A 25,022-nucleotide genomic window follows, 5' to 3' on the forward strand; every position below is an offset into this window, starting at 1 on the left:
TCAGTAAGGGCGGTGACAGACGTGATGACGACCCGTTGAGTTTCTACAAGAGAAGCGAGAGTGTTTTCAGTAGTGGTGTGCCTGCTTCCCAGACCATCAATACGAACTTCAGTGGCATCAAGACGTGCTGCAAGTGAGGTATAGCGAGACATCAGAGAGTTGCCAGCATAAGAACATAAGAACATAAGAATGGAGGAAACTGCAGCGGGCCTATTGGCCCATACTGGGACTGCCCAGTATGGGCAAGATTTTCGACAGAATCAGGGTTAGTAGAGGTGACAGGTGGTGTGGTGGTGCGGTGTCCTGCGGCATAGGTGTGGGTGCACTGGGGCCCACCAGCGACACATAATTCGGCGGTGGAGGCGAGACTGGAGCGGAAGGCTGGCGTCTGGTGCAACCGTGCAAGACATTGACTCCTCGTTCATGACCGTTCATGACAGCAAGGACAGTGAGAGGTATCTGACGCAGTTGGGGTAGATAGCCTCGAGGTAGAGGCGTCGAAGGTAGTGGGTGATGAAGGGGTCCGGTGAGGGCATGAACGGGAGTAATGGGCCTCAGCGCACCAGGAACATGTCTCTGGAGCAGAGCAGTATGACTGATTCCCCAGCACTTGAAGTCGCCATGGTTGTTCGGTCTTCATTTTGCATAATTCACAAGATTGGAGAAAAGGGAAGAAGTTGAAGGCGATAGCTGGTGGGGGAGGATCCGAGAGACTCCAGACGACAACAAACCGGTAGATGGGTTTTCCATTCTGATGGAAACGACGAGCAGAGTGGATACCGAGAATTTCTTTGGCAAGAGAAGGATCAAAGCATATAGGGTAGCGAGTGAGGAGGTAGCTAGGGAATTTGCGGGGCTTATCGGGTGAATCCTGAACGTCGAGGAGCAGGGAGAGGAACTCACCAGTCTTAACCCTCTTTATGGTGTCCGTGCGTCGTCTGGAGATGTAGACGAAGCGAGAGGTAACAGCAAGCATCTTGAACTCAGCAAGGTCCCGTTCGAGGTGAAAGGTCCTTGTGACCTCGGCTAGCCAGCGCATTTTTGTATCAACCGAAGGGTTTCCTTTGAAGAGGAGTTTGATGTAGTCAGCTCGGGGGACAAAAGTTGGAGGTATCGGAGCGGGCTGGGAAGCGGCCAGAGACGAAGTTGCCCTAGAGATGGGATGTCCGTGGGCTGGAAGTTGTACGAGGTCGGGTGAGTTGCGAGTTCCTAGTTCGGCGGCTTCCCACGCTGTAGTGCGCAAAGGACCCACATGCTGAGAAGCAGAAGCCTCTGTATTCTTGGGAGTTTTGAAGGCAGGAGACGGAGATTCACTGTCACTGTCTGAAGTGGACTCCAAGAGGCGTTTGGTGGCGGTAGAGGCCTGGTGGCCAAGCAAAGCAAGAGGGGCCAAACTTCCCCGGCTGGCATATCCTCGTAGCTTAGCGCTAGGTCGGCCTCCAGGTTGGCAAGGGTGACGGGTCCGGAGTACTCCATAACGCCCCTGGACATCACAACGGGCAGCGCACTGAGCGATGGCGGCAATGTCACTACAGCGTCGCTGCCCTGTCACACAGAGTGGTGGAGTAGGGTAGAGGTGCTGAGGGTGGTTGGGTAATTTGTAAGTACGTCACTATTACGCCACACTCTTCGCGCTGCGCATGCGCAGACGCGAGAACAACGACCAGAGGGTCTAGGCAGAAAATCTAAATATTTTATCAAAAGTTCTGTCTAAGTCCATCAACTTGAAATTTCATAAGTGACACTGTGCTGATAACTGGGTCTTACTGTAGTTCTCTGCACAGAATGAAGGTAGTCGACTCACTAGATTTATCAGAATTGGAAATTGTAAGGAGAGCTCACTCAGCCTTTGTTGACGTTGCACTGTGCGAATTGCGTATGTCATTCTTCTATTATTTAGGTCAATACTTCTGATTTTATTAACTTTTCCAATACATTTTTTTTTGTACAATTTTGCTTTCGATAAGATAGAGCCGTATTTTATTTTTTAGGTGTAATTTTGATCTTTAGTTACCTTAATTTAACTTCGTATCATTTTAATTAATTAACGTTGTCTTTTAATCTCATTTCAGTGTTTATATAACTTCCTAGGCTTGTAAGATGCTTCACTTCCATATGATCGATATATCGAAAAAATGTACGATTTTTATCCAACATTTTTGTATATTTTTATGTATTTATCATCCTCACATATCTAGTTAAGGGAGAGACTTACAGTAGGCTATAACAGCTTTGATAAAAAAAATTTGGGCTTTATTTTAGTGTCACAACTCACAGCTGATGTCAGTTGATGAGGAAAATTCTACATGAATGTTTAAAAGTCTGGCTCCAGATAGGAGTGAAGGACATGCTCTCTGCGTACGCTCGGAGTTTATCCTCTTTCCTTTTAAGGCTTTTCTGAAATTCGCTTTTGATTTCGAAACCGGAACTGAAACTTCAGACTAAGGCAGTGGAGTTCGATAGATTGTTCGGTTATGCTAGAGTTCGGTTTGGTTCGGTTGTTTCCTGATAGATCAAGCTAAGTCAAGTTAGTTCAGGAAATGTTGGGGTTAGGTTAAGTTAGGTTAGTTTCGACTGTACTTGGGTTAGGTTAGCTGAGATTTCGGTTATGTTAGCTTTCGGGACCGGCTTTAAGTGACTCCCCTAGGTCAGTGTCAGTCACTAAAAGAAACGATTGCAATGTCAGGTGATTTTTCTTAACCCTTGAGGAAACGACTCGACCAGTTAAAGAATACAAACTCAATATTCAAGCATATTTAATTCCTGCAAGCAAAATGATCGAAACCAAATTCATTGGGACTTAATACATATATTTTTTTTATTTTCACTCAAGAAGACGAACACATAATAGCAACTTTACCTATTTTGTGTTATTTGAAACTTAAACTATTACTTTTGTTTATCTCTTTTATCGAAAATCATGTGTATATAATTCTCAGGATTGTGACTTAACTTTTTTTTTTACCCATGGTAGTTTGTAAGTAAACTTGTAAACTTGATTGCTCTCTCTCTCTCTCTCTCTCTCTCTCTCTCTCTCTCTCTCTCTCTCCATCTTCATCTGTTCCACCATTTCTGTGTCTCACCATCTAAGTGTATATCCATCTTTCTCTGTCTCTGTTATTCTCCGTATCTTCATTTCACTATTTTACTCTATCTCTCTTTCTCTCCACCCTACTATCTCACCACAATCTGCATTTTCCTTTCGCTTTTCTCACCACATCTGTCTCTTTATCTCTGTTTTTGTTTTACCTCCTTCCATTGTCTCGCTAAGCTACACTGAGAGACTATTTCAAGGACACTGACTTTGTTTCCGAGACATTTAGTATATTGGGTAGGAAGTCCCACCTAGTTTAATTATCTCTCTAATGTAATAAATAGTCACCATTCCTTCTATATTTATATATCTATATGTACCTATTCATGTACCTATGTATGTATGTATGTATGTATGTATGTATGTATGTATGGAGGTTGTGTGTTCCCCTGTACTTCACCCACAATTAACATTTCGTGCAATTGTCTGCAAAAGAATATTCCTTTTATAATTATATAATATAAAACTGTGGGATTGTCTAGTCAGGTGAGGTAGTGAGCGGCTCCATCTTAATTCAGGTGTAAAGACTGTGTGAAATAACCATTAGGCTGTGATGGTCTTATTTTACATTGAATGCGTCGAAGGTTAAACTTTTGTATGACGATTATAATGTATATCTATCTAGCTATCTATCTATCTATATATCTATCTATATATCTATCTATCTAACTGTTCATTAATTAGATCCTCAACCTTGAACACTATTAAGATATAATTACATAACAAAAGACACATGGACTATGCGTAACAAAAACTGGATCAGAAACTCTCAATAAAACAGACTTAATTCAGAGACGTTTACCAGAGAAGGATTAATATCAGTACTCTGGGCTCGGGAGGAAGACAGAGCAGTTCCTCATAGTGAATTCCATATTAGATTGAACTGGGAATTGACTCTCCTTGGGTGCGTCTATCTAGCTGTTCCCTCAGACGTCGTGTGTGTTCAGAGAGACGGAACGTGAACAGGATGTGTTTATTTATATGTATGTCTGTATGGTTGTGTTTATATTGATACATATTACATACACAGACACATGGCTGGAATCAAGAACCAAAACAGGCCCTCGTGTTCAACCATATGAGATCACCCATAAACCAGTTGACACTACTTGCTCTCTCCTCCATTTATCCTTCACGCGTTCTGCTGCTTCCTTACCGCCCGTCCTCCTCTCTCCCAGTATTTTCTTTCCCCTAATCGTCTTCGTCTTACTTTCCACTAACTCATCTTTGAACTATAAACACCAAAGAAGGTTGTACCGAACATTAAGAGGAATAAAAAACTCCGCTATGATTTATTGTTTGTATAATCGTAACACAATTCATTAGATTTATTGGGTAATGAAAACGAGTAATGTAATTTCTAACTTTTTTTTTTATTACGAAGCAAATTCTTCTCTGCATTTAGGCTTGGTACGCTAGTTTATACAATATTTCAGTACAATGATGACAAACTCACCATCACAACCTAGTTACATTTCAAGGTCACACACGTATTGCCAAATGTGTACAACTTTTCATTTGTACAACGAGTAAACAGTAATTAACGAAGTATACAAGAATATCATGTGAATAAATGTGTATTAAGTTTATATCTGACACTAAACTACACATCACGTCGTAAAGGCAGTGTTTTATACTAAGATAAATCAACACACAATATATTATACACTACTCTCCGTAAACCCTCACAAAACTGGCTCCTTATCTCCTCGGTTTCCATACACTCTAGTATGAGTTTACACACTAATAACTGGAATTATTTTTTGTCTATATGCAAACACGCTAATGAAGATCGCGTTTTGAATTTGGTTCTTTGACGTCATGTATGAACGATCACGGTGTGTGTATCTCCCAGGCAGTGAGAGATTTATTATTTACTGTGACTCAACAGACGTGATATAAGCCAAGTCATGGAAGATTATACCTCTCATGAAAATAGCTATATACCCAAGGGATATTCCACCTCTGGAGGCCTTCTCTTAGCCTCTACCTGTCCACCAAAGACAAAACCATAGATCTATCAGTCTGTTTCTACCTATGACGTGAATATAATAATACTGCTATAATATAAAGAATGCTGAACAGGAAGTTCTTTTTGTATACGCTGTGGTATTTGTTATTTATATCTTTTACAAATGGAAAACTATTCTAGGCAAGGATGAGATAGACAAAAAGATAATCCACTAATTTTGTGGATTTATCTGTACATCTTTAAGTTAATGAAGACTTTCTAAATTAACCATTTAAACATGTGACTTTACATGTTTCGTACAGTATAATATTATAGTCCATGTGTGTGTGTGTGTGTGTGTGTGTGTGTGTGTGTGTTTTATAGGAACGCGTAATCCATACCAAGAACCTTAATAATAATCGTCTATCACTTACAAAACGTTTGAAAACCACACACACACACACACACACACACACACACACACACACACACACACACACTGCAGGTAACCTTAAAATGAAATGTAATTTTTTTTAAGGATTTTGGTCACATACAATATAAGGTGTTTCCATGTCTTCATCCATCACCTCCTAACTGTGCATATTAAATTACGAGAGTTTATATTCATTATTTTCTAAGACTATAAACATTGTACATATGGATGATGTTATACACAGAATCTCTACATCATTAAAGAATATAATAAACAAGAACAAGAATATAACGTTGTATGCGTTAAACTAAGCTTATAAAATATCCTGCAAAAGTGAGAAGCTTATCGTTCAGGTAACCATACATGGGTAATTTCTGCCCGACTAACTCAACCAAAGATAATACTAGAATGCGTTTTTTTTTCTTCTATGGCAATTATTAGTAACAACCTTTATTTCATCACTATTAAGTCATAACACACGACTGACAGCACTGTATATCCAACATTCCCTAAATAACAGTTCATATTCCATGGCAGCTCCCTCACTCAACGTAATGGAGGTGTATGGTGGTGTAGTGGTTATGTCTGTTGTAGTAACGGGGACGATGTGGGTTTGGTGAGACGTTGATGAGGGGGGTGGGATAATTGGTGGACTGATGAGAGGAGTCAGGGAAGATAATGCAAATGAAAATGGCATAAGTTAAGACAATTGAGGGTTATTGCCAGGGCTTAGAGAGGAAACAACAGACATTTGAAACGAGAGGAAAGTTGAGGTAAAAGGAGAGCGAGAGAGATGAGAGTCATTGTGAAATTTCTATGACTATTTAACATACGTAAAGAGTGTTGTCTGGGATACCCGTACTAAGAGGGCAGTGTAGCGGTATGAACTAAAGGAAAACATTCAGCAGTTCACCTGAAGGAAAAATTTAATGATTTATGGAACAGAATAGAATGCACGTACACACCCGTATGTAATTATTTACTGCTGCTTTTTTGTAACACTTTCCTGTCTCATCTGATTTTGATTCTCACTTAAATTGTTTTTCTTCAATTGTTTATTCGTTCTCTCAAGCCTTGTCCAGGCCTACCAAATTGCGTCAGGGATCAAGAGCAGACAAGATACTCCCATCATTGAGTCACTCATACTGCTGTAACAGATGTGTTCTACTATGGCGCTTCTCTTGAATAAAAAGGTTGTTCTAAACATCTTACCTCGTTTGTCTTTGTTGCCTCACACAACCTAACAGCGCCCATCCTCAGCATGTCCTGTTATCAAACACTAAAATATGACCTGAACTTGTCTACGACTATAATGAACGCTCTCACATTTGTTAAAAAAATTCAAGTTCAAGAACCATCAAATAAAGGTTTAGACAGTTTCCGTAAAGAAATTCAGTATCGTATCACCCTAACACCAGCACAGGTGAATAGAAATTTTACTATAGGTAATAGGTACAATAAATTACTAATAATCAGTGGTAAGATAACAATTATTGCATTTCAGAAGTTAATATTAAGACACAAAATCAATAAGAAAAATAAAAGACCTTATGCTAAATGCAAATATATATATATATATATATATATATATATATATATATATATATATATATATATATATATATATATATATATATATATATATATATATATATATGAAAGAATATGATGGCAGTGGTAATAATAATTATACTAAAACTAATATATTGATATGTATATTATTGTGCAGGTGATTCCAGAGTAAAATTAATTTCTTAAGGGAGTGATCACGGTGTGTTGTCGCTCTCTTAACATCCTCGTACCAGTCAGGTATCTTCTTCACAGTTCTCGTAGCATCTGGTTATACACGTATCTTTGGATTTACATGTGTCTTTATCGTTACCACCAACACAAAGTAAAACAGACTAACGCTACCCTACAGCATAGTGAGGTACAGTAGCTCACGTCGACCAACTCTGACTCCTCTCCTCATCACAACCTGGCTTCACTTCTCAGGTACCCATCCGTGAGAGGCTGTCCGCCACTCACTCTAGTCTAAACCTACAGAGAATTAACAAATGGCAGTCCTTGTACTTATGGAATATGGTGCATTGTGAGGGGGGGGGTGAGGTATCTTGGATCTGAAACCAGTACCAGTATGAGCAATCAGTAACATCTGGCTTTCTCGTCCATAAGGCAAAAATATAGATATGGAAGGTACGCCAGGCGAAGGGTTTGTCCGCTTACTGCTTTCAATAGTGTTTTCTTATGATAAGGGACTTGAGCTTAAGGTATAAAGAGGAAAAAATATATACTTTCGATTTCAACTGGTTCGTTAATACCTGTGGGAACAAGAGGCTCCCACACTAAATCGTAAAATTATCGCTTGTATTGCCATATGATCAAAGCTCTAAGCTATTAGAGTAAATCAGTATTCAATGAATGGAAAAAAAAATATGTATACATTTTGAAAAGGCCGAATACTGTAAACAAACAGGAAACTTACCCAGAGACGCTAAACGTGTACAATTCTCCTACCAAATTTATGTATATTGTCATAATATATACCTCAATAAATAAACATTACAGTGGATTCAGTGAACAAACAAAAAGACATCCTTGTTAAGGGAACATAATGTGGTTTAAATTGTTTAAGATTCCTATATAACGAAACAAATTACACCAAACTTATTTTTGTACTTATATATGTTTTTTTTAATTACTTTCAAGAGAGTGTGGACAATAAATAATACAGATGAATAGATAATTCCGTCATTCAGGAAGTTTACTGAGTTTTACCATCGTGACTTCGTGTTGACGACTGAGGCGTTGGTGCGCCTTTGTTTCCACCTGTGGCAATAACGCCGGGTACATCAACACGTGTACTCAAAATGAACCCTGCACGAGCGTCAACAAGGTTCTATTAGTTGAGAATCACACACACACACACACACTCTCAATGCGTTTGTTTCGACACTCTATTACCTCACTAATGTATCTTAACCGGTCAATAACAATACTGCTTCCTCTTCTCTCAGCACTTGATAATGTTTCTCTTTTATCTCAGTAAGTAAATTCGCTATTCATTCTGGGCACTCAGTAATTTCACTGAATTATCACAGTGAAGCTACGCACATACACACACTTCTTATGCCCTTTGTACTTACACAGACTTACTAAGCCCGCTCGTAGGTTTCACATTGGTTACAGTATGTAGATAAAACTGGAACGTACAGTCAACTACTAAAGTTCGTTCGCCTCTCCCTCTGAACCACGAACCCCAAGATTCAGACTCGAAAACCCAAAGCACTACGCTGATACATTATTCTGTCCATAAATGCTTCGGATTCAAGTGTCTGAATTTCGGGGTTCGTAGGTTGAGGGGGAGAGACTGTACACAGGGCGGAACAAGACAAGAATGAAACCTCCAGGAAACAAAAGTCGAATCTCCTCACCAAAATTTTTTCCGAGACCCGTAAGATAAATTGCACAAATAAGTCCACGAAAGCATACATATAATTTTTTTTTTGTTTAAGACTAGATCGACATTAGTCACACTAGCCGCTAGCCATAAACGATAACTTGCTAACACTAGTTAAAGATAAACATTTGCCTATTTGATTTGTCATTTAATTATAGACATTACCAAACACGCCACTACCAACACTTTTGTTTTTATGATAGTGTGATATAAGTCTTGCTAACTATCTAATGTCCACTAAACACGTAAAACTTAGTAATATGTGTACAATTTAAGTCTATTTATGTTAAAATTCATGCTTTAGTGTATTACAACTTCAGTATCACACTCTCTCTTAACGCCACACCTCCTCTATCATATCACAGCACTTGCAGTTGATTTAGGAACCATCACGATAAAGTACAATTTACTCGTGTGTTCATCTTTCCTCCAACGTGTGAACTAAATCCTTCCCTTCTTCTCGCTAGCAGTGACAATATCATTTTATGCTTCGCTCCCACCTTTGTTGGACAGTTTTCTTTGTTTTCCCGGTAGCAATGAAAATCATCATACCTTCTTTTTCTGCGTCACGTGTAAGTCACGATTTTTTTTACTCTTTAAACCAACACGTTTAATGGAGTTTAGTTACACGACAAAGAACGAACTGAAGCACCTGCGATATTCTTATAATGGAAAAAATATTATTTTCAAACTTTATGACACAAGATTATCCCAGGAAGGAAGTTTCTTCATAAAAGCACTTGATCATTTATAAACTCTCAGTTCCCTGTTACACCTCCGATAAGTTGTACATCCAGAGGCCAGCGCAAGTTCCATTAAGCCTTATAGTATGTGGGTTTGTTCTCAGTATTACGGAGGGCTGGTGGACCCAGGCGGAGACGAACAGTCTGCCAGAACAGCTTTTTAGGGTCTCCTACACACACAACTTGCATACACCTGCACAAAGACTGACACACCTGTTGAATAAAAGTAACAATTGCTGTTTATTTTCTTTAAGGTTCTAATTCAGGTGATGTATCTGAAATTATTGTCAGTTGTCCTACTGTTCAAGTCTCCGTGTAAAGCCTAATGTACATAAATTCATTCTCAGAAATATATGAATTACCATTTTTCTTTCTCGAAACACAATAAATTTTAATAGAACGTGTTTGCTAATCACAGACACTTGAATGAATACTAAAGAAGGAATGAGCTGTGCCCTTACCATGCCTTGACGGGTGTCCTTGTTGCAGGAGGGTAGGATGAAAGGAGTTATGGAACACGGAGATCCGGGGTCCTGCATTCCGTATTCTTCCGAGTAAATGACGGGGTCTCTTGTCTCTATCTTCTTGTCCTTGTCGTCCTCCAAATCCTCCCTGGAGGCTGCATTGCTTCCAGTGATCATGTTCGACAGTCGCTGGCTCTTCGGGGAACTCGACCATGCTGTTTCAATTTTAATCTCAGGAATGGTCAGCTTCATCTCAGAAGGGTTAGTGTTTTTCCTCTCCAACTTGAAGTATTCCTCGTCCAGCTGGTTCTCCTGTTCCTCTACCAACTGCCAGCCACACACAGATGGCACTCGCACCTTCACCACCACCTTCAGAATCCCAAGCCAGGAATTATTGGTTGGTGGTCCACCCTGTACACTCACCTCCTGTTGAGATGAAGCAGTAAGTCGCTGTATCCCTTGACAGATCATGCCTCCAAAAGGGGTTATATGAGTGTTGAGAAATTGAACAATACGCAATCTACTTCATTACTATTTATTAATCGATTTATTTTTTAATTTCTCGTAAAAATTGCTTTAACTCCAATAATAAATTGAATTAAAAACAAACATTACAAATTGTTTTAAGATACCTTCCAGTTATTACATCTCAAGATAATCAATAACGTTTCTTTAGATAATAAAATGACTGACTTACAAACGGCTAAATTTCATGCAAGAGATTTGTTTTTTGTTTATTCCAGGTCATTTGTAGGACCTTGATTGAACGTTTAAAAGGTGGTGTATAACCTAGACTTTATAGCCTCTTGTTTCATCGGGTGAGTCAGTCACTCTACCATCTATTATACTTTGATACATTTAAATAACTCCACGGAATACTTATTTGCCAAATTGCCTCTATCAGAAGCTGATAATATAACGTTAAGTGATATTATTATTATTATTATTATTATTATTATTATTATTATTATTATTATTATTATTATAATTATTATTATTATTATTATTATAACTATTTCAGTGGGAAAATATATATTTGATGTGTTATGTTAGAGTTTAAAATGTGTTCATTATAGACGCGAAACAAAAAATCAACAGAAGTACTTTGGCATCTGTTACATGATGATCATTCAAAGATGTTAATTAAGCAGCCATTACTGGAGGACTGTGACTGTGAGAGTAATGAAAGAGAATTCGGGTTAAAACGGGTGGTGATAACTTCAGACCAGGGTGGAGCTATAAGAAAAAAGTGGTGTCAGACTTCACCACGATGAAGAAGGATTTACGAAAAGTGTTTACATAAAAATTTAACAATAAATCAGTAATTTACAAAAATGCTGGGAGAGGGGAGGTGGAGACGTCTTCCGAAGCCTCCCTCCTTAACCCTGTGAGGTCATACCTGAAGCAGGAGAGCGAGGATGCGTGCGGGGGTGGTGAGAGCAGCGTGGATGCCACTGTAGGTGGCCCAGGTGGCCCAGGGGCTGGTCAGTAGACAAGGCGTCACCACAACCACCATACGACGACACCGCGAGATGGCGTTCAGGATGGAGTCACCCACATCTGCAGGAGGTACAGTTTATGGGATAAACAGGTGTGAAGACCAGCACAGAACACAGACTGAAGAAAAAATAGTTAAAAAAACATAACCTGTGCAAAGAACTAGGAAAGAGAAGGCAATAAGTAGAGACCAACATTTGTAGAAAACAGGTGTAGTAAGCAACAGATGTCGAGAAACTCACGGTCGCCGCCGCACATGTCCCGCTGCGGAAGGAAGCAGGTGTAGCCGTAGGTGTCCCCCAGCGCTGGCAGCAGCACCGTCCACACCCAGCGGGAAGCTGAGTCTCCATGAATCACCATCACATCGTACTGGTACCCATCTGTGAGGAGGAAGACCCGCATGAGAGGAAACAAATATATCTTATGGTCATAAAATTTAGAGAAATAACGTGAAAAATAAGCGGAGAAGAAACAGCGTCGTTGAAGACAGACGGATGTATCAGAACTGAATATAAAAATTAATATTGTTTTGTTTACCGATATACAGTATTTGTGATGCTCAATGCTCTTGTTCTAACTCTGACAGTAGACGATGGGAGTACGTTGGCTGTTTCTCGCTACTCTTTTAGATGTCCGAAAGAATGTTTACGTTGGGACATCATCTCATTTCTCCGTTTTACCATCAAGGTCTATGATGCGCATTATTGTGTAGTGATCATTCCTGGAAATTATTTGAGGGGATGCAAAAACAATTAATTTCCTAAAATGTGAAAAAAGAGGAAGAATATTTTGATTTTCTTAACACATAGGTACTGTACAACGCTATCACCTGCATCTAACGTTAGGTAGATCACAGATAAGACGTCATTGTCTGTATAACACGTCAACACACAGGTAAGCCGCTATTACCTGTATAACACGTCAACACACAGGCAAGATGCAATTACCTGTATAACACGTCAACACACAGGTAAGACTTGTTTACCAGAGCTTTCAATCCTACTGAAAAACATCCGTTATGCAGTCACGTTCAGTGGCATGTGACACTTCCTGAGCACGAACAGGTGACACAAACACTCGGGTAACTATTTATACCTAAACTCACTACGTAGTACTTTAATTGGTACTGTGACCTTGAAGACCAAACAGTGATGGGTCACACACGGCTGCAGGTCGAATGAACCCGAGTCCTTAATTCAAGATTATTAGGAATCCGGCTCTTTTGAGCAGTCAACGACTGCACACCACACACACACACAGACATGTTCCTCCTCACAACCACAGCCTTGAGACTCCCGTTACCTTTGATCTTGGCGACGGCGTTTCTTTGGCAGCAGTAAAGCGACAGCTGGAGCCTCACGCGGTACAATATACACGACACTACTGCCAGCAATGCTGCGATGGACACCGTCGTCACTACTGCCAACTTGTACTGCTGCATCAAGAGGTCCATCTCCGGTACTACCACGAGGAGGAAGGGTGATAATTTGAATGAACAGGTGCATCTATTTCATATTTTTATCTCAATCTTATAGTTACTTCTAAAATGCTGTTTTTATTTACATGTTCACCGTTCAGTATAGTTTTCAAAACTTCTGCATAAAATAAAAAGGTATCTTATTGGAAACTTGAGTCATACCCTGCTATTGTTCTTATGTTTACATACCAAATACAAGTGCAATGGTTTAGGTTGTGTCCTGCACTTTAAGTCTTGACATTGAAGCACTGTGACTCTACGATAAGGTTAATCGTCCCCTAATCTGGGGTTCACATGAGCTTACCTCCATTGATGAGTACAACACTGAGAAGCACTGCGCTGTGGAGGGTGGTGATGGAGCAGTTGTAGGTGCCGAAGTGTACCTTCTCCACGAAACTGATATTCATGTACCCCTTCAACGTCCCAGTCCTGATCAAGGAAAAAAGAGAGAGAGAGAGAGAGAGAGAGAGAGAGAGTTAATACTATCCACATCATATAAATACCTTAAATATATATCGGAGAAACACTTATAAATATTGGTTTCATCACCTGATTACTATAAGTAAAATATTTCAAATGAAACGATATTATCATTTGGAAGTCTTACAGTGATCATGTTAGGAGTGAGTTATAAAATGTCACGTATTTACCTAATAAAACATAATCGAAGGCTTCAACCACAATCTTATTCGCTCTAGCTAGCCAAGAATTGTTCTCTGGTGTAATTTTTTTTTTCGTTTATTAAAAGATCAGTAATGAACGTAGTTGATGACTAAAAGTTGTTTGTTGCATAAAGTAAGAGTTAGTGAGAGGTTCTCAATAATGCTGACCGTTGAAGCACCTACAAGGACCACAACAACAACAACAACAACAACAACAACAACAACAACAACAATAACAACAACAACAACAACAACAAACTGTTTATAATTTTTCTCCGGTGTTACAAATATAGTAAATTATAGGCCTATTGTCACAATACGTCACTGTAAAGCAGCTTTTATAGTTTATCAAATGCAAATACATCCATCATCACCATAGACATAAAGTGCCGCACATTTTCGGCACTCTCAGGAGCTGCCAGGGATTACCTCTAACCCCTCCCCCTCCCCACCAAGGAACTAGTGCAAGGATTGTTGCTCATCTCACCACAAGTAACATATAGTGACAATTTCAACTCGAAAAGAATGGTAAGTGTTGACAGTGGAAACACCAGTGAGATAGACACCAGATTTACGAAGGCCAGGAGGAGACTCGGCCTGAACGTATTAACACCCAAGTGCCAAACACTGACCCTTATGAGACGACCCTCGCCGACACCACGTGGACTGAGACCATTCAGCTGTACAACACCACAGCTGCACCAGGGAGGCTGACAACACCCTGTGATCGTTCACCTGTACAACACCACAGCTGCATCGGGGAGGCTGACAACACCCGGTGATCGTTCACCTGTACAACACCACAGCTGCATCAGGGAGGCTGACAACACCCGGTGATCGTTCACCTGTACAACACCACAGCTGCACCAGGGAGGCTGACAACACCCCGTGATCGTTCACCTGTACAACACCACAGCTGCACCAGGGAGGCTGACAACACCCGGTGATCGTTCACCTGTACAACACCACAGCTGCACCAGGGAGGCTGACAACACCCTGTGATCGTTCACCTGTACAACACCACAGCTGCACCAGGAGGCTGACAACACCCGGTGATCGTCCACCAGTACAACACCACAGCTGCACCAGGGAGGCTGACAACACCCGTGATCGTCCACCAGTACAACACCACAGCTGCACCAGGGAGGCTGACAAGGTGATCTAACAACACCACAGACCAGCTCCTTTGAGGAGGCCTGACCCACACCCGGTGCATCGTGTTAAGGACCACCCACATAACTGTTAGGCTGACAATACCCGGGTGATCGTTCACCGCACAACACCACAGCTGCAATTTTACTCCAACAGCCACAATTATTTTATCGTTACATAACACCACAGCTGCACCAGGATTATGAAAACACCCGGTGATCGTTCACCTGTACAACACCACAGCTGCACCAGGGAGGCTACACACCCGGTGATCGTCACCTCCTATACAACACCACAGCTGCAGTGGAGGAGGCTTACATTTCCGGTGATCGTCCACCAGTACAACACCACAGCTGCACCAGGGAGGCTGACAACACCCGGTGATCGTTCACCTGTACAACACCACAGCTGCACCAGGGAGGCTGACAACACCCGGTGATCGTTCACCTGTACAACACCACAGCTGCACCAGGGAGGCTGACAACACCCTGTGATCGTTCACCTGTACAACACCACAGCTGCACCAGGGAGGCTGACAACACCCGGTGATCGTCCACCAGTACAACACCACAGCTGCACCAGGGAGGCTGACAACACCTTGTGATCGTCCACCAGTACAACACCACAGCTGCATCAAGGGCTAAGACCAGCTCCTTTCCAACCACAGTTAAAAGTATCAGACTCTAGTTAACCTGTGTGTTTACCACATGGTTCCTTCTGTTTTATATTAAACGCATATGTTAAATGACCTATTCCTCTATAACTCCTTATTAATTCAATAATTTCTGTCGATTGTGCATTTACAACCCATGGTAGCAATTTTATCTCCATAAGCCATTAATTATTATTATTATTATTATTATTATTATTTTTGTTTACTATTATCGAAAGTGGCGCAAGAGGTTGGAGCTCATATATATACTTAGATACGTGTATTAAAACGTATACTATATTTGCGTTTCGTTTCATATGATGAATTTTCTTTTTCGTGTCTGAAATATTACATTTTTCTTTAATAAAATTGGCAAGAGTTAGTGTTATTATTCTCCGTAATATTAATGTGTATTTGTTATTTAGTTCTAATTAACTGCGTTAGAATTACCAGTAGAATTTTACTGGCCACATTGACCTGATTAATATATGCTCGCATATATATATATATATATATATATATATATATATATATATATATATATATATATATATATATATATATATATATATATATATATATATATATATATATATATATATATATTGTCACTGATAACCAACTAATGCGTTTCCTATAAATAATCCAAACAATACTTACTCTTCATAGACCTGAGAGCAGGTGACATTGGGCAGCATTTTCGCAAAGGTGTAGACGGTGCCGTTGGGGAGCAGTTTAGTCCAGGTGACCTTTGGTGGTAACCCCCCATCAGCTTGGATACCAACAAAGGCCTCACAGAAGAAGCTCACCTTCGAACCAACTGTGTTCGTCACATTCCCGGACGTCTGCGGTTTCAGGGGTTTATCGCGGACCTCTGGGATTCCTGATAGGAGATAACAAGATTAATGGTGACTTAATTGGAGTTTGAACATCAATTTATAGTGGTACAGTCAGGTCTCGATTTATATCTTCGGTTATTCTCAAGGTGTTTAAGAATTTGTTCATGAAAATTCAAAGAGTAACATACTGAGGGAATGATAGAGAGAAAGTAAAGAGAGAATGACTCACGCTCAACAACCAACTCCATAGTTTTGGTGACAATGGTGCCGTTGGAAGAGGTGACGGTGCAGGTGTAGTTGCCTTCGTCAGAGCGTTTAATTTTAAATGATTCTAAGGCCTCCTTCCCACAGGAATGCTTCTGGAACGAGCTGGTCTCCTGCCATGGGTAAGTCTTTCCCTTGAACTTCCTGAGTTAGTAAAGAGAAGAGTAAATCAAGGTTGCAAATGTTATTGATGTATAAATGATGTATATCTCTCGACTAAATCATATAATTTCATATTTTTAAGAAACTGGCACCTGAGGGAGGAAGGAGGGAAGGAGAGGGAAAACACTGAAGTTAAGTTAACATCACAGCCAACCCAAAACGTTAGCCACATGATGGGCTCCTCAAGTGTACTTGCTTAAACATTTTTACACTATATTTTACTAATAACCTTAAGTACCTGCACAGTTAATGAAAACAAAATTAATTGTAACTGTTACAGTAAACTGTAGACAATACCCACCAGGTGACAGTGGCATCGGGGTCTGAGTATCCAAGGAACCATTCCACACAACAGTTGATCTCACCCCCCTTAGAAACCTTGAAGGCATCGTCGGGAAAAGGCACCTGCATCGCCTTCGGCCTCTTCTCCTGACACTTGCATGTTAACTGGTTGCTGGAAGTGTGGCGAAAGAGAAGTTTAATGAATTGAAGGAATATTGGTGGTGGGGTGAGTTAAGAGAGTGAGATAGGAGAGATGAGAGACGGTGAGGAAGTGGGTATGGTGGGAGGAGGCAAGTAGCTGGGGAATAGAAGGAGCAGTGGTGGAGAAGATGAGGTAGTGGCGAGGGAGTTGAGGGATGAGAGAAAGGTGAGGTAGGTGAGGTTGAGGTGAGAAAAGTGAGGGAAGGAAAGCAGTGATGGAAGGTGGTGAGGGAGAGGAGTGTGAGGTGGATAAGGAAGATGAAGGATAGTTTGGACGAGGCGCGAGAGAGATAGTGCCGCCAAGAGATACCTGATGAGTGACAGAACGTGATTAACCCTTCGGGAAACAATTGACAGAGAGGTGGAGAAGCATCTGGTGGAGGGCTGTAGAGAGAGAGAGTGAACCCTTACAATAAGTTGTTGCCGCATGTCCCTCTTGAATAATAGTAATTGGATCACTAAAAACAAAGACAAATGTTGTACGTGGGTCATAGATATAACTCAACCAACACATTCCTTACGACTGAGGAGAACGAATACAATGATTCTTCAAGGGTGATCCACTGACATTTCCATTGACTCACTATCACGAAAATGAGGGAGACGAAAAAGATCTCTCAAGAAACTGACGTCAGTGGAGTGTTTACCATAGTGAGAGGAAACAGTGATAGACGTCTTGAAGGGATGTTTAGTTCCTCGTTCTAATAGATGATGTCGGAAGGGGAAGGACTTTGAAAGGGGCAGAAGAGGCAAGATAAATTGGAGTCGGAAATCTATCCAATGAGCGAGTGATGGTGAACGTCAAGAAGGTGGAGGGGGGAGGGGGGGGGAGGGTCTTTTAACGAATTCTCTGTAGATGAAATAAGTTCTCGTTCTGACACCGTGAATCTGAATCTTCCTGTATTCATTTTTCTTTTCATCTTTCATAACAATACATAATTACTCTGTTGGTTCAAATGATAAAAGACTATGAATACTTTATATATTACTTTAGTTTAGGTATATTTTCCATTAATGTTCAAATGATATACCTCGGAATCGCACTTTAAATAATTTCAGGATTTGTGCGTAAAAGAAGCAATATAGCTTAAAGCGGAACATAGAAGCATTTGATGATTTAAGAGTATTACCCTATAAAAAAAAATGGCAATCACGGGTATAAGCCTTTGTTGAAATCGAAATGTTTTACTTAAAGAAAATATCATAAGTAATAACAAAAACTTCTAATCAATATAATTTTGGCATTGAGTTGGTAACAGATTACAAAGTTTAGGTTAGGTTAGGTTAGGTTAGGTTAGGTTAGGTTAGGTTAGATTAGGTTAGGTTAGGTTAGGTTAGGTTAGGTTAGGTTAGGTTAGGTTATGTTAGTTTTGATTACCGTGTTTATTATCTCTTCAAGTCAGGAAGTGTAAAAGAAACCAGTCTGAGTGCTAGCAAGAACCACCTTACCTCGCTTCCTGCTGCAGGGTGCCAGGGAGGAGGAACATCAGCAATAAGAACAACAGCAGCAATTCTTGAGACAGCAGACGACCAACGCCCTGCTCCTTCATGGTGTCGGCAGGGAAGTCTCTCACTCTACGAATGAAATGTGTTTAAGTGAATCATTAGTGACCTTATATAGAAAAATTGAGAGAGAGAGAGAGAGAGAGAGAGAGAGAGAGAGAGAGAGAGAGAGAGAGAGAGAGAGAGAGAGAGAGAGACCTACCTCCACATGGTACAAAACTCCTTACGACACACCAATGAGAGAAAAATCTTGAACTATATCTGGAAAATTAAACAGCTGAAGCACCTGCCAGACACAGTGATAAACCACACAGGATTAAGTCGTTTATATTCCGACGAAGAGAAATGAAGAAAGGTGATTGTGAGTTAAGTTGTAACTCTAGTGTGGATCAAAGATATATATATATATATATATATATATATATATATATATATATATATATATATATATATATATATATATATATATATATATATATATATATATATGGGTATGTTGAAGTGTATCATTAATCAGAGGTATATTAAATGTTATTAATACTCAGATAAACAAGGGGCTGAGAGGAGTATGATGGATGAGGGGATCGAGCGAGGTAATGAGGGGTCGAGGGAGGTGGATGAGGGGTCGAGGGAGGTGGATGAGGGGTCGAGGAGGTGGATGAGGGGTCGAGGGAGGTGAGGGGTCGAGGGAGGTGAGGGGTCGATGAGGGGTCGAGGGAGGTGGATGAGGGGTCGAGGAGGTGGATGAGGGGTCGAGGGAGATGGATGAGGGGTCGAGGAGGTGGGTGAGGCTCCGTAATGAGGAGGATGAAGGCTCAAAGAAGATGAGAGGTGAGTGTGAGGAAGATGAAGGGAGGGATGATGGGGTACAAGTGTGAGGGATGAAGGGATGAGGGAGTTAAGGGATGGTGCTGTTTGGTTTGTGAGGAAGGGGGAGGGACAATGGAGGATGATGATGACGTAGGTGTAAAATGGGATGACTGGGGGAAATGGAACAACATGAGTGAGAGAGATGAATAAACGAGGTGAAAAGGGTGATGGAACGATATATAGGGAGGGATAAATACACAGGCAAAGGAAGATTATGACAGTATAATACACAACCAATAGATGAACAATAAATGCCAATTAGATGTTGGAATTTATTAAAAATTTCCACGAAATCCCAAATTGTGTAATTTTAAGGGATTTAATTCACTGTGAATGATCCTGGGTTATACTGAAACTCACCAGTGTTTTGCCGAGAGACGAATTGGAATCAAACGAGAGCAAAACAAAAAGTATATGCGATCAAAAGACAAAATATTCTTAATGGTAGACGTATTAATCGATAACCGCTTCAATAAACAGTGTCTGTAAGCTCTTACCTTTAATAACAACTGAATGCGCCAGCGAGAATCTACCAACTGAGGAATCTTTTATGTTGTTGATGCTCTTTTGTTCACGCCATTGGGTAATGGGTTTCCGGTTGGGCATTCCAGTCCTATGGAAAATACCGACTTATTTGAAGGAATTCCGGGAAGGAATACAGAGAACAATTGTTTATGACCTGCAGGACATGGTAAACACGCTGGGAAGCTTACACAGAGAGAATAAGTAAACTGGAAATATTAGACTCTATAGTTTATCATCGAGGAGAGTTTATATTCTAACCACCTTTATGATTCACGAAAAACAAAACTTCTAAAAATCTGTCAAATAATTCTTTGTTACATAAAACATTAAGTTCGAGGACTCCACGTTCACGGAACTGACTCATGAAACTGTTCTTCCAGTATGCCATAAAATAAGAATGGAGGATACAATAAGGTTGTGGATAATTAAGATGGTGATTATATATGTATGTATATTTATATGGAATTACCAACAGTATAATAGAGTTGTACTTTCTCCTACTAAAGACCCGAAAACACACATTAGTTCAAATGATCGCCACGATAAAGATGGAGGTAAATCAGGTTTATTCCTCAACATCAAGGTGCCCACAGGATTTCAGTGTAATATTTAGGATACGAGAATTTCAGACATATATGTGTGAGATATATATATATATGAGACATATATAAATTCTGTTGAAAGATCTCGCTAAACACCTGGAATTTATCCATAATGAATCGTTTCTTGAAGAATAAAAGTAATACGAAATGGACGTGGAAAATCACAATAGTTTTAAGAATGAAACTCAATTTCCGTTCTCGAACACAAGTCACCTGTATCATGATGTGTTAGTTCTCAGCCACTTGAGTAGAGCCAAACTTATTCAGGTTTTAGAAGGAATACAGTTCACAAAAAAAATTGAATTATTATAAAACTAGCTAAAACTGTTTACCACTGCACATAAATATTAAAAAAAAGAGGAAGTGTTTATTAACTTATAAAGGAAAGGAGAGATGAATCAGTGTAAATGTTCTCAAAATACACCTAACCAATAAAGGGTAGCCTTCACTCCTCCCTCTAGTCATTTTATATAACAATTTCTGCAAAACAGTGAACAAGTTTAAAATAAAACACCACTACAGGCAACCTAAAGAACAAATAGGTTTAAGATATACTCACATTATGTTACGTTATGTTATGTTATGTTATGTTATGTTATGTTACGTTATGTTTGCGTAAGCGTTAAAGTCTAGTAAGGTGGATGGTGATCCGAAAATAATAACACTACACCAAGGAAGACCTCGAGAGGGAGAGCTGATAAACACCCTTCATGACCACTACTCTGTAATCCTTATTTGCGCTACTGCTCACAGGATGAGTATGGGATGCACAGTAAACTATAGGTAGGCCTACTACTGTCTGTCTGCGGCAAAATTCATATTCAATTAGGAGAACTGAAGCGGCTCACTGGACAAAAGTAGCTAGATGTAGGTAAGGGATTGTGGAAAGTATATGGAGAAGCCTTCGTCCAGCAGTGTTGTGTGTGTGTGTGTGTGTGTGTGTGTGTGTGTGTGTGTGTGTGTGTGTGTGTGTGTGTGTGTGTGTGCCTAGTGACAATTAATTAGACAAATAAATGCATTCAAACCCAGGGCACCTAAACCTATCTAGCTTCAGATAGAATCCATAACAAAAATCACCACAGCGTCAGTATCATCGTCCACGTCATACTTACCACCAGTGTAAACAAAGCTCTCACCTGTGTGTCCGAGTCATAACATAACGACGGTAATAACATAACAAGTTGTGTCGTGGAGGAGAAGGAGGGACACCTGTTTTCCTGTGTCACCTGTGTACCTGGCGTCTTATCACAGCCCAGGATGTCCAAGGTTGTTTAAACGACCTTAGCTCAGCCTTTTAACTCTCTCCTGGGGTGTCTTGGCCGTTTTAATTGTTCCTCTGGGGTATTTTACTCATTTAAATGGTCCTCCGAGGTGTCTTGGTTGATTTATTGCTCTCCAATGTTATATGGCTGAGAGAGAACTTTCATTCTAGAGTCTTTTTAGTGAACGGACAAAATACTTGAACAACAAGGAAATGGATATGACGATCATTACCAAAATACGAAAATAGTTGAAAAATCCATGAAAACTTGGTTATTATATTTTATCAACAGAACCTAAGTTTAGTAGAACCAGTAATTAGAACTGAAACATAAGTTAATCGTCAGACTTTAAACTGTTTAGAGTCAGACATCAGAACTTAGACATAATAGTTGATCAACAGAATTTCGACGAAACAGTTACTCATCAGATCCTACAGGTTTATGGAACAGTTAATTACTTGAGCCTACAAGTACAGGAATTTACTGATAAAACCTTAAACAAATTGTCAACAGAGAAGCAAACATAAATAATTATCTCTCTATAATGGCCCCAAAGTTACCTCCATTCAGACCAGACTTTTTTGATAACTGACTCAAAGTCTCTAACGCTGTGACAACATTCTTTGTTGTGAAAACATCAGTTGACCCAAGGGTATGTCATCACACCGTGTTGTGCCACCCTCCTCGTGTCCCGGCGTTGTCATCCATAACTAAAATCGTCTATTTCTCTTTTCTCTCTCTTGTATTTATTTATTTTTTTTAAATACGCCGACGAAAAGGGGGAAATAACACACGGGAGAAAGTGAAGCGGGGATAGGAAAAAATATGTGGTAGAAGCAGTTTGGGGATAATATTTTAAGTGGCGCCTCGATGTTGTTTTGGTGACAGATGGAGATTCCCAAGGGTTGCCATCCTGGCTATGTCTGTGGCTTATGGCTGAGGCTGTGAGTATGGCTGTGGATATGGCTGTGTCTTTCTGTGGGTATGGCTATGGATACAACTGATTTTGTGGCTACTGCCGAGTCTTTATCTGTGCTTAGTGTCTGTGTCTATGATTTGTGGGTCCCTGTACCTCGTGTCTTCGTCTGTATTATTAACTTTTGTCAGTAATTCTTAGTCTGTGTATGTGAAGCCGACAGACAAGTGAGAAATCTATTTTTTTTTTCGTAAACATTATTGACTTAGAAATGAAAATTAGTATTGTAAGTATACATGAAAAATATTAAACACACACACACACACACACACACACACATTTAAAACACTCCTATATTCTCAACACTATCGTCACCACCACTCACTTTCACTATCATCATTATTATCATTATCATCCACAAACACCTGCTAGAGTCACTATCCATATTATCACCCTTATCACCCCTTCACAAGAAACTAGGTGTGGAAATCGTCACTACACATGAGGCAGGCAGGAAGGACTGGCTACCACCTCTACTGTGGCCTCTGATGTCATGCCGGGGTTGAGCCCACACACACACACACACACACACACACACACACACAGATAGACAGACGTGCACACAAAAGTACTATCACTGTGTATTATTAAGACACTTCGAGAAAATGTAAGCTAAGACAACAATAAATATCAGAACGATTTCATAGACACTGTATCGAAAGACCACTCTGAAATCTGAGTACTGTATTAAGTTCAAGATTTTTGATAATGGTACAATATATTACAATAGAGTAAGTGTAGATAAACAGTTCTCATTTTGTCATTACCATTATTAATCATGTATTCACTACAGGACAACTTCAACAGTGTCTTGGTGTACTAAATAACCGATAGAACATGTTTTGTAGTTCATATTACAGCAATAATTCAGTGAAAATGCTATTTAGATATTTTTTCAGTAATTATTATTAAGTAGTACAATAGAGTACATGCTTCTATTGGTACTATCTTTAGGGTACTGTAAATAGTTGTCTACTTTATGTACTTGATGTAGTACTGTACCATCGTGGTGAGTACATCTGTAATTCATCTACGCCTAATTCGTTAAATGGTTATGAATGAGAATTGTAAAGAAATATGTAATTCCTACAATGTTGTCGTGTTGGTGTGTGTTATATTCCACATTCACTATAGTAGAGCTGTAAACATTTTGTCTGTTATGATGCTCAAGGGTAACTATATTTAAACGAGGCGGCCTAAATTACCTCATTCGAGAGCCGTTGAGTTAGCTTATCGCTGCTTCTACCGGTCGCTTACACACACACACACACACACACACACACACATTTCTATTTATATATTTCTGTGTACTCTACTTCCTTTAACCATCTTTAAGGGTTAAGGGTCAGCCTCTCACATCTATTTCCATCACATTCTTTTATCTTCAGCCTTGAGTCTCAGTCCGCTGTTCTGTATGACCTTCAACCACGTCCCTCCATCATAACTTCTGTCATCTCCCCGATCTCTTCCCTATGACCTCCCACAGAACCAAGTCATCTCAGCCTTGCCTCTCTTGTCTAACTGCTTATAGATCTCATTCTTGATCTTGTTCCAATATCTTCTTTTCTCAAGCATCAATACACACTTTCTTCAAGGACTCTCTCAAGTCTTCTGTAGATTTACAGATTTACAAAAACAGTTTTCTGAAACACTTTGAATTTGATGCCTGATGTTGATAGCGTCTATTGTTACCTTTCTTTTCACCTATGTTCACTGTCTCCCTCTCAGTCTCTGCTCTACTAACCCCTCCATCGCCTCTATCCATCGTTTTCTTAGGGTATTTCATGAACGCCATCCTCCAGTAGCACCCACGGTCCCTGTTACCTTTCCGGTTGTAAATTCACCCTCACACTTTGGCTCCAGTCTTCCGGTATCTTTTTATCCCTCGACACTTTCCAGAACAGATCCGACTGACACCCCATCCTGCTCATCACCCCCCCCCCCAACATTT

General features: G+C 40.0%; 1 protein-coding gene across 2 annotated transcripts in view; it reads right to left on the bottom strand.

Annotated features, from left to right (window-relative positions):
- Window positions 1-7,149: 7,149 nt before the first annotated feature.
- Window positions 7,150-25,022, bottom strand: part of LOC121875611 (X-linked interleukin-1 receptor accessory protein-like 2) — a 28,349-nt gene continuing 10,476 nt past the window's right edge. The window contains exons 2-12 of one of the 2 annotated variants that reach the window (XM_042380196.1): window positions 20,204-20,319; window positions 18,783-18,908; window positions 17,152-17,304; window positions 16,654-16,832; window positions 16,246-16,468; window positions 13,424-13,548; window positions 12,945-13,103; window positions 11,885-12,022; window positions 11,545-11,705; window positions 10,143-10,571; window positions 7,150-9,894 (exon numbers count right to left, since the gene is read on the bottom strand). In XM_042380196.1, the coding sequence (XP_042236130.1) occupies window positions 9,754-9,894; window positions 10,143-10,571; window positions 11,545-11,705; window positions 11,885-12,022; window positions 12,945-13,103; window positions 13,424-13,548; window positions 16,246-16,468; window positions 16,654-16,832; window positions 17,152-17,304; window positions 18,783-18,883 (1,809 nt within the window). In that variant the 5' untranslated portion in view covers window positions 18,884-18,908; window positions 20,204-20,319 and the 3' untranslated portion in view covers window positions 7,150-9,753. The remainder of the gene's footprint in view (window positions 9,895-10,142; window positions 10,572-11,544; window positions 11,706-11,884; window positions 12,023-12,944; window positions 13,104-13,423; window positions 13,549-16,245; window positions 16,469-16,653; window positions 16,833-17,151; window positions 17,305-18,782; window positions 18,909-20,203; window positions 20,320-25,022) is intronic. The other variant, XM_042380197.1, reaches the window with a different exon arrangement.

The sequence above is a fragment of the Homarus americanus genome, unplaced genomic scaffold, assembly GCF_018991925.1.
Source record: "Homarus americanus isolate GMGI-L3 unplaced genomic scaffold, GMGI_Hamer_2.0 scaffold22250, whole genome shotgun sequence".
Taxonomy (NCBI): Eukaryota; Metazoa; Arthropoda; class Malacostraca; order Decapoda; family Nephropidae; genus Homarus; species Homarus americanus.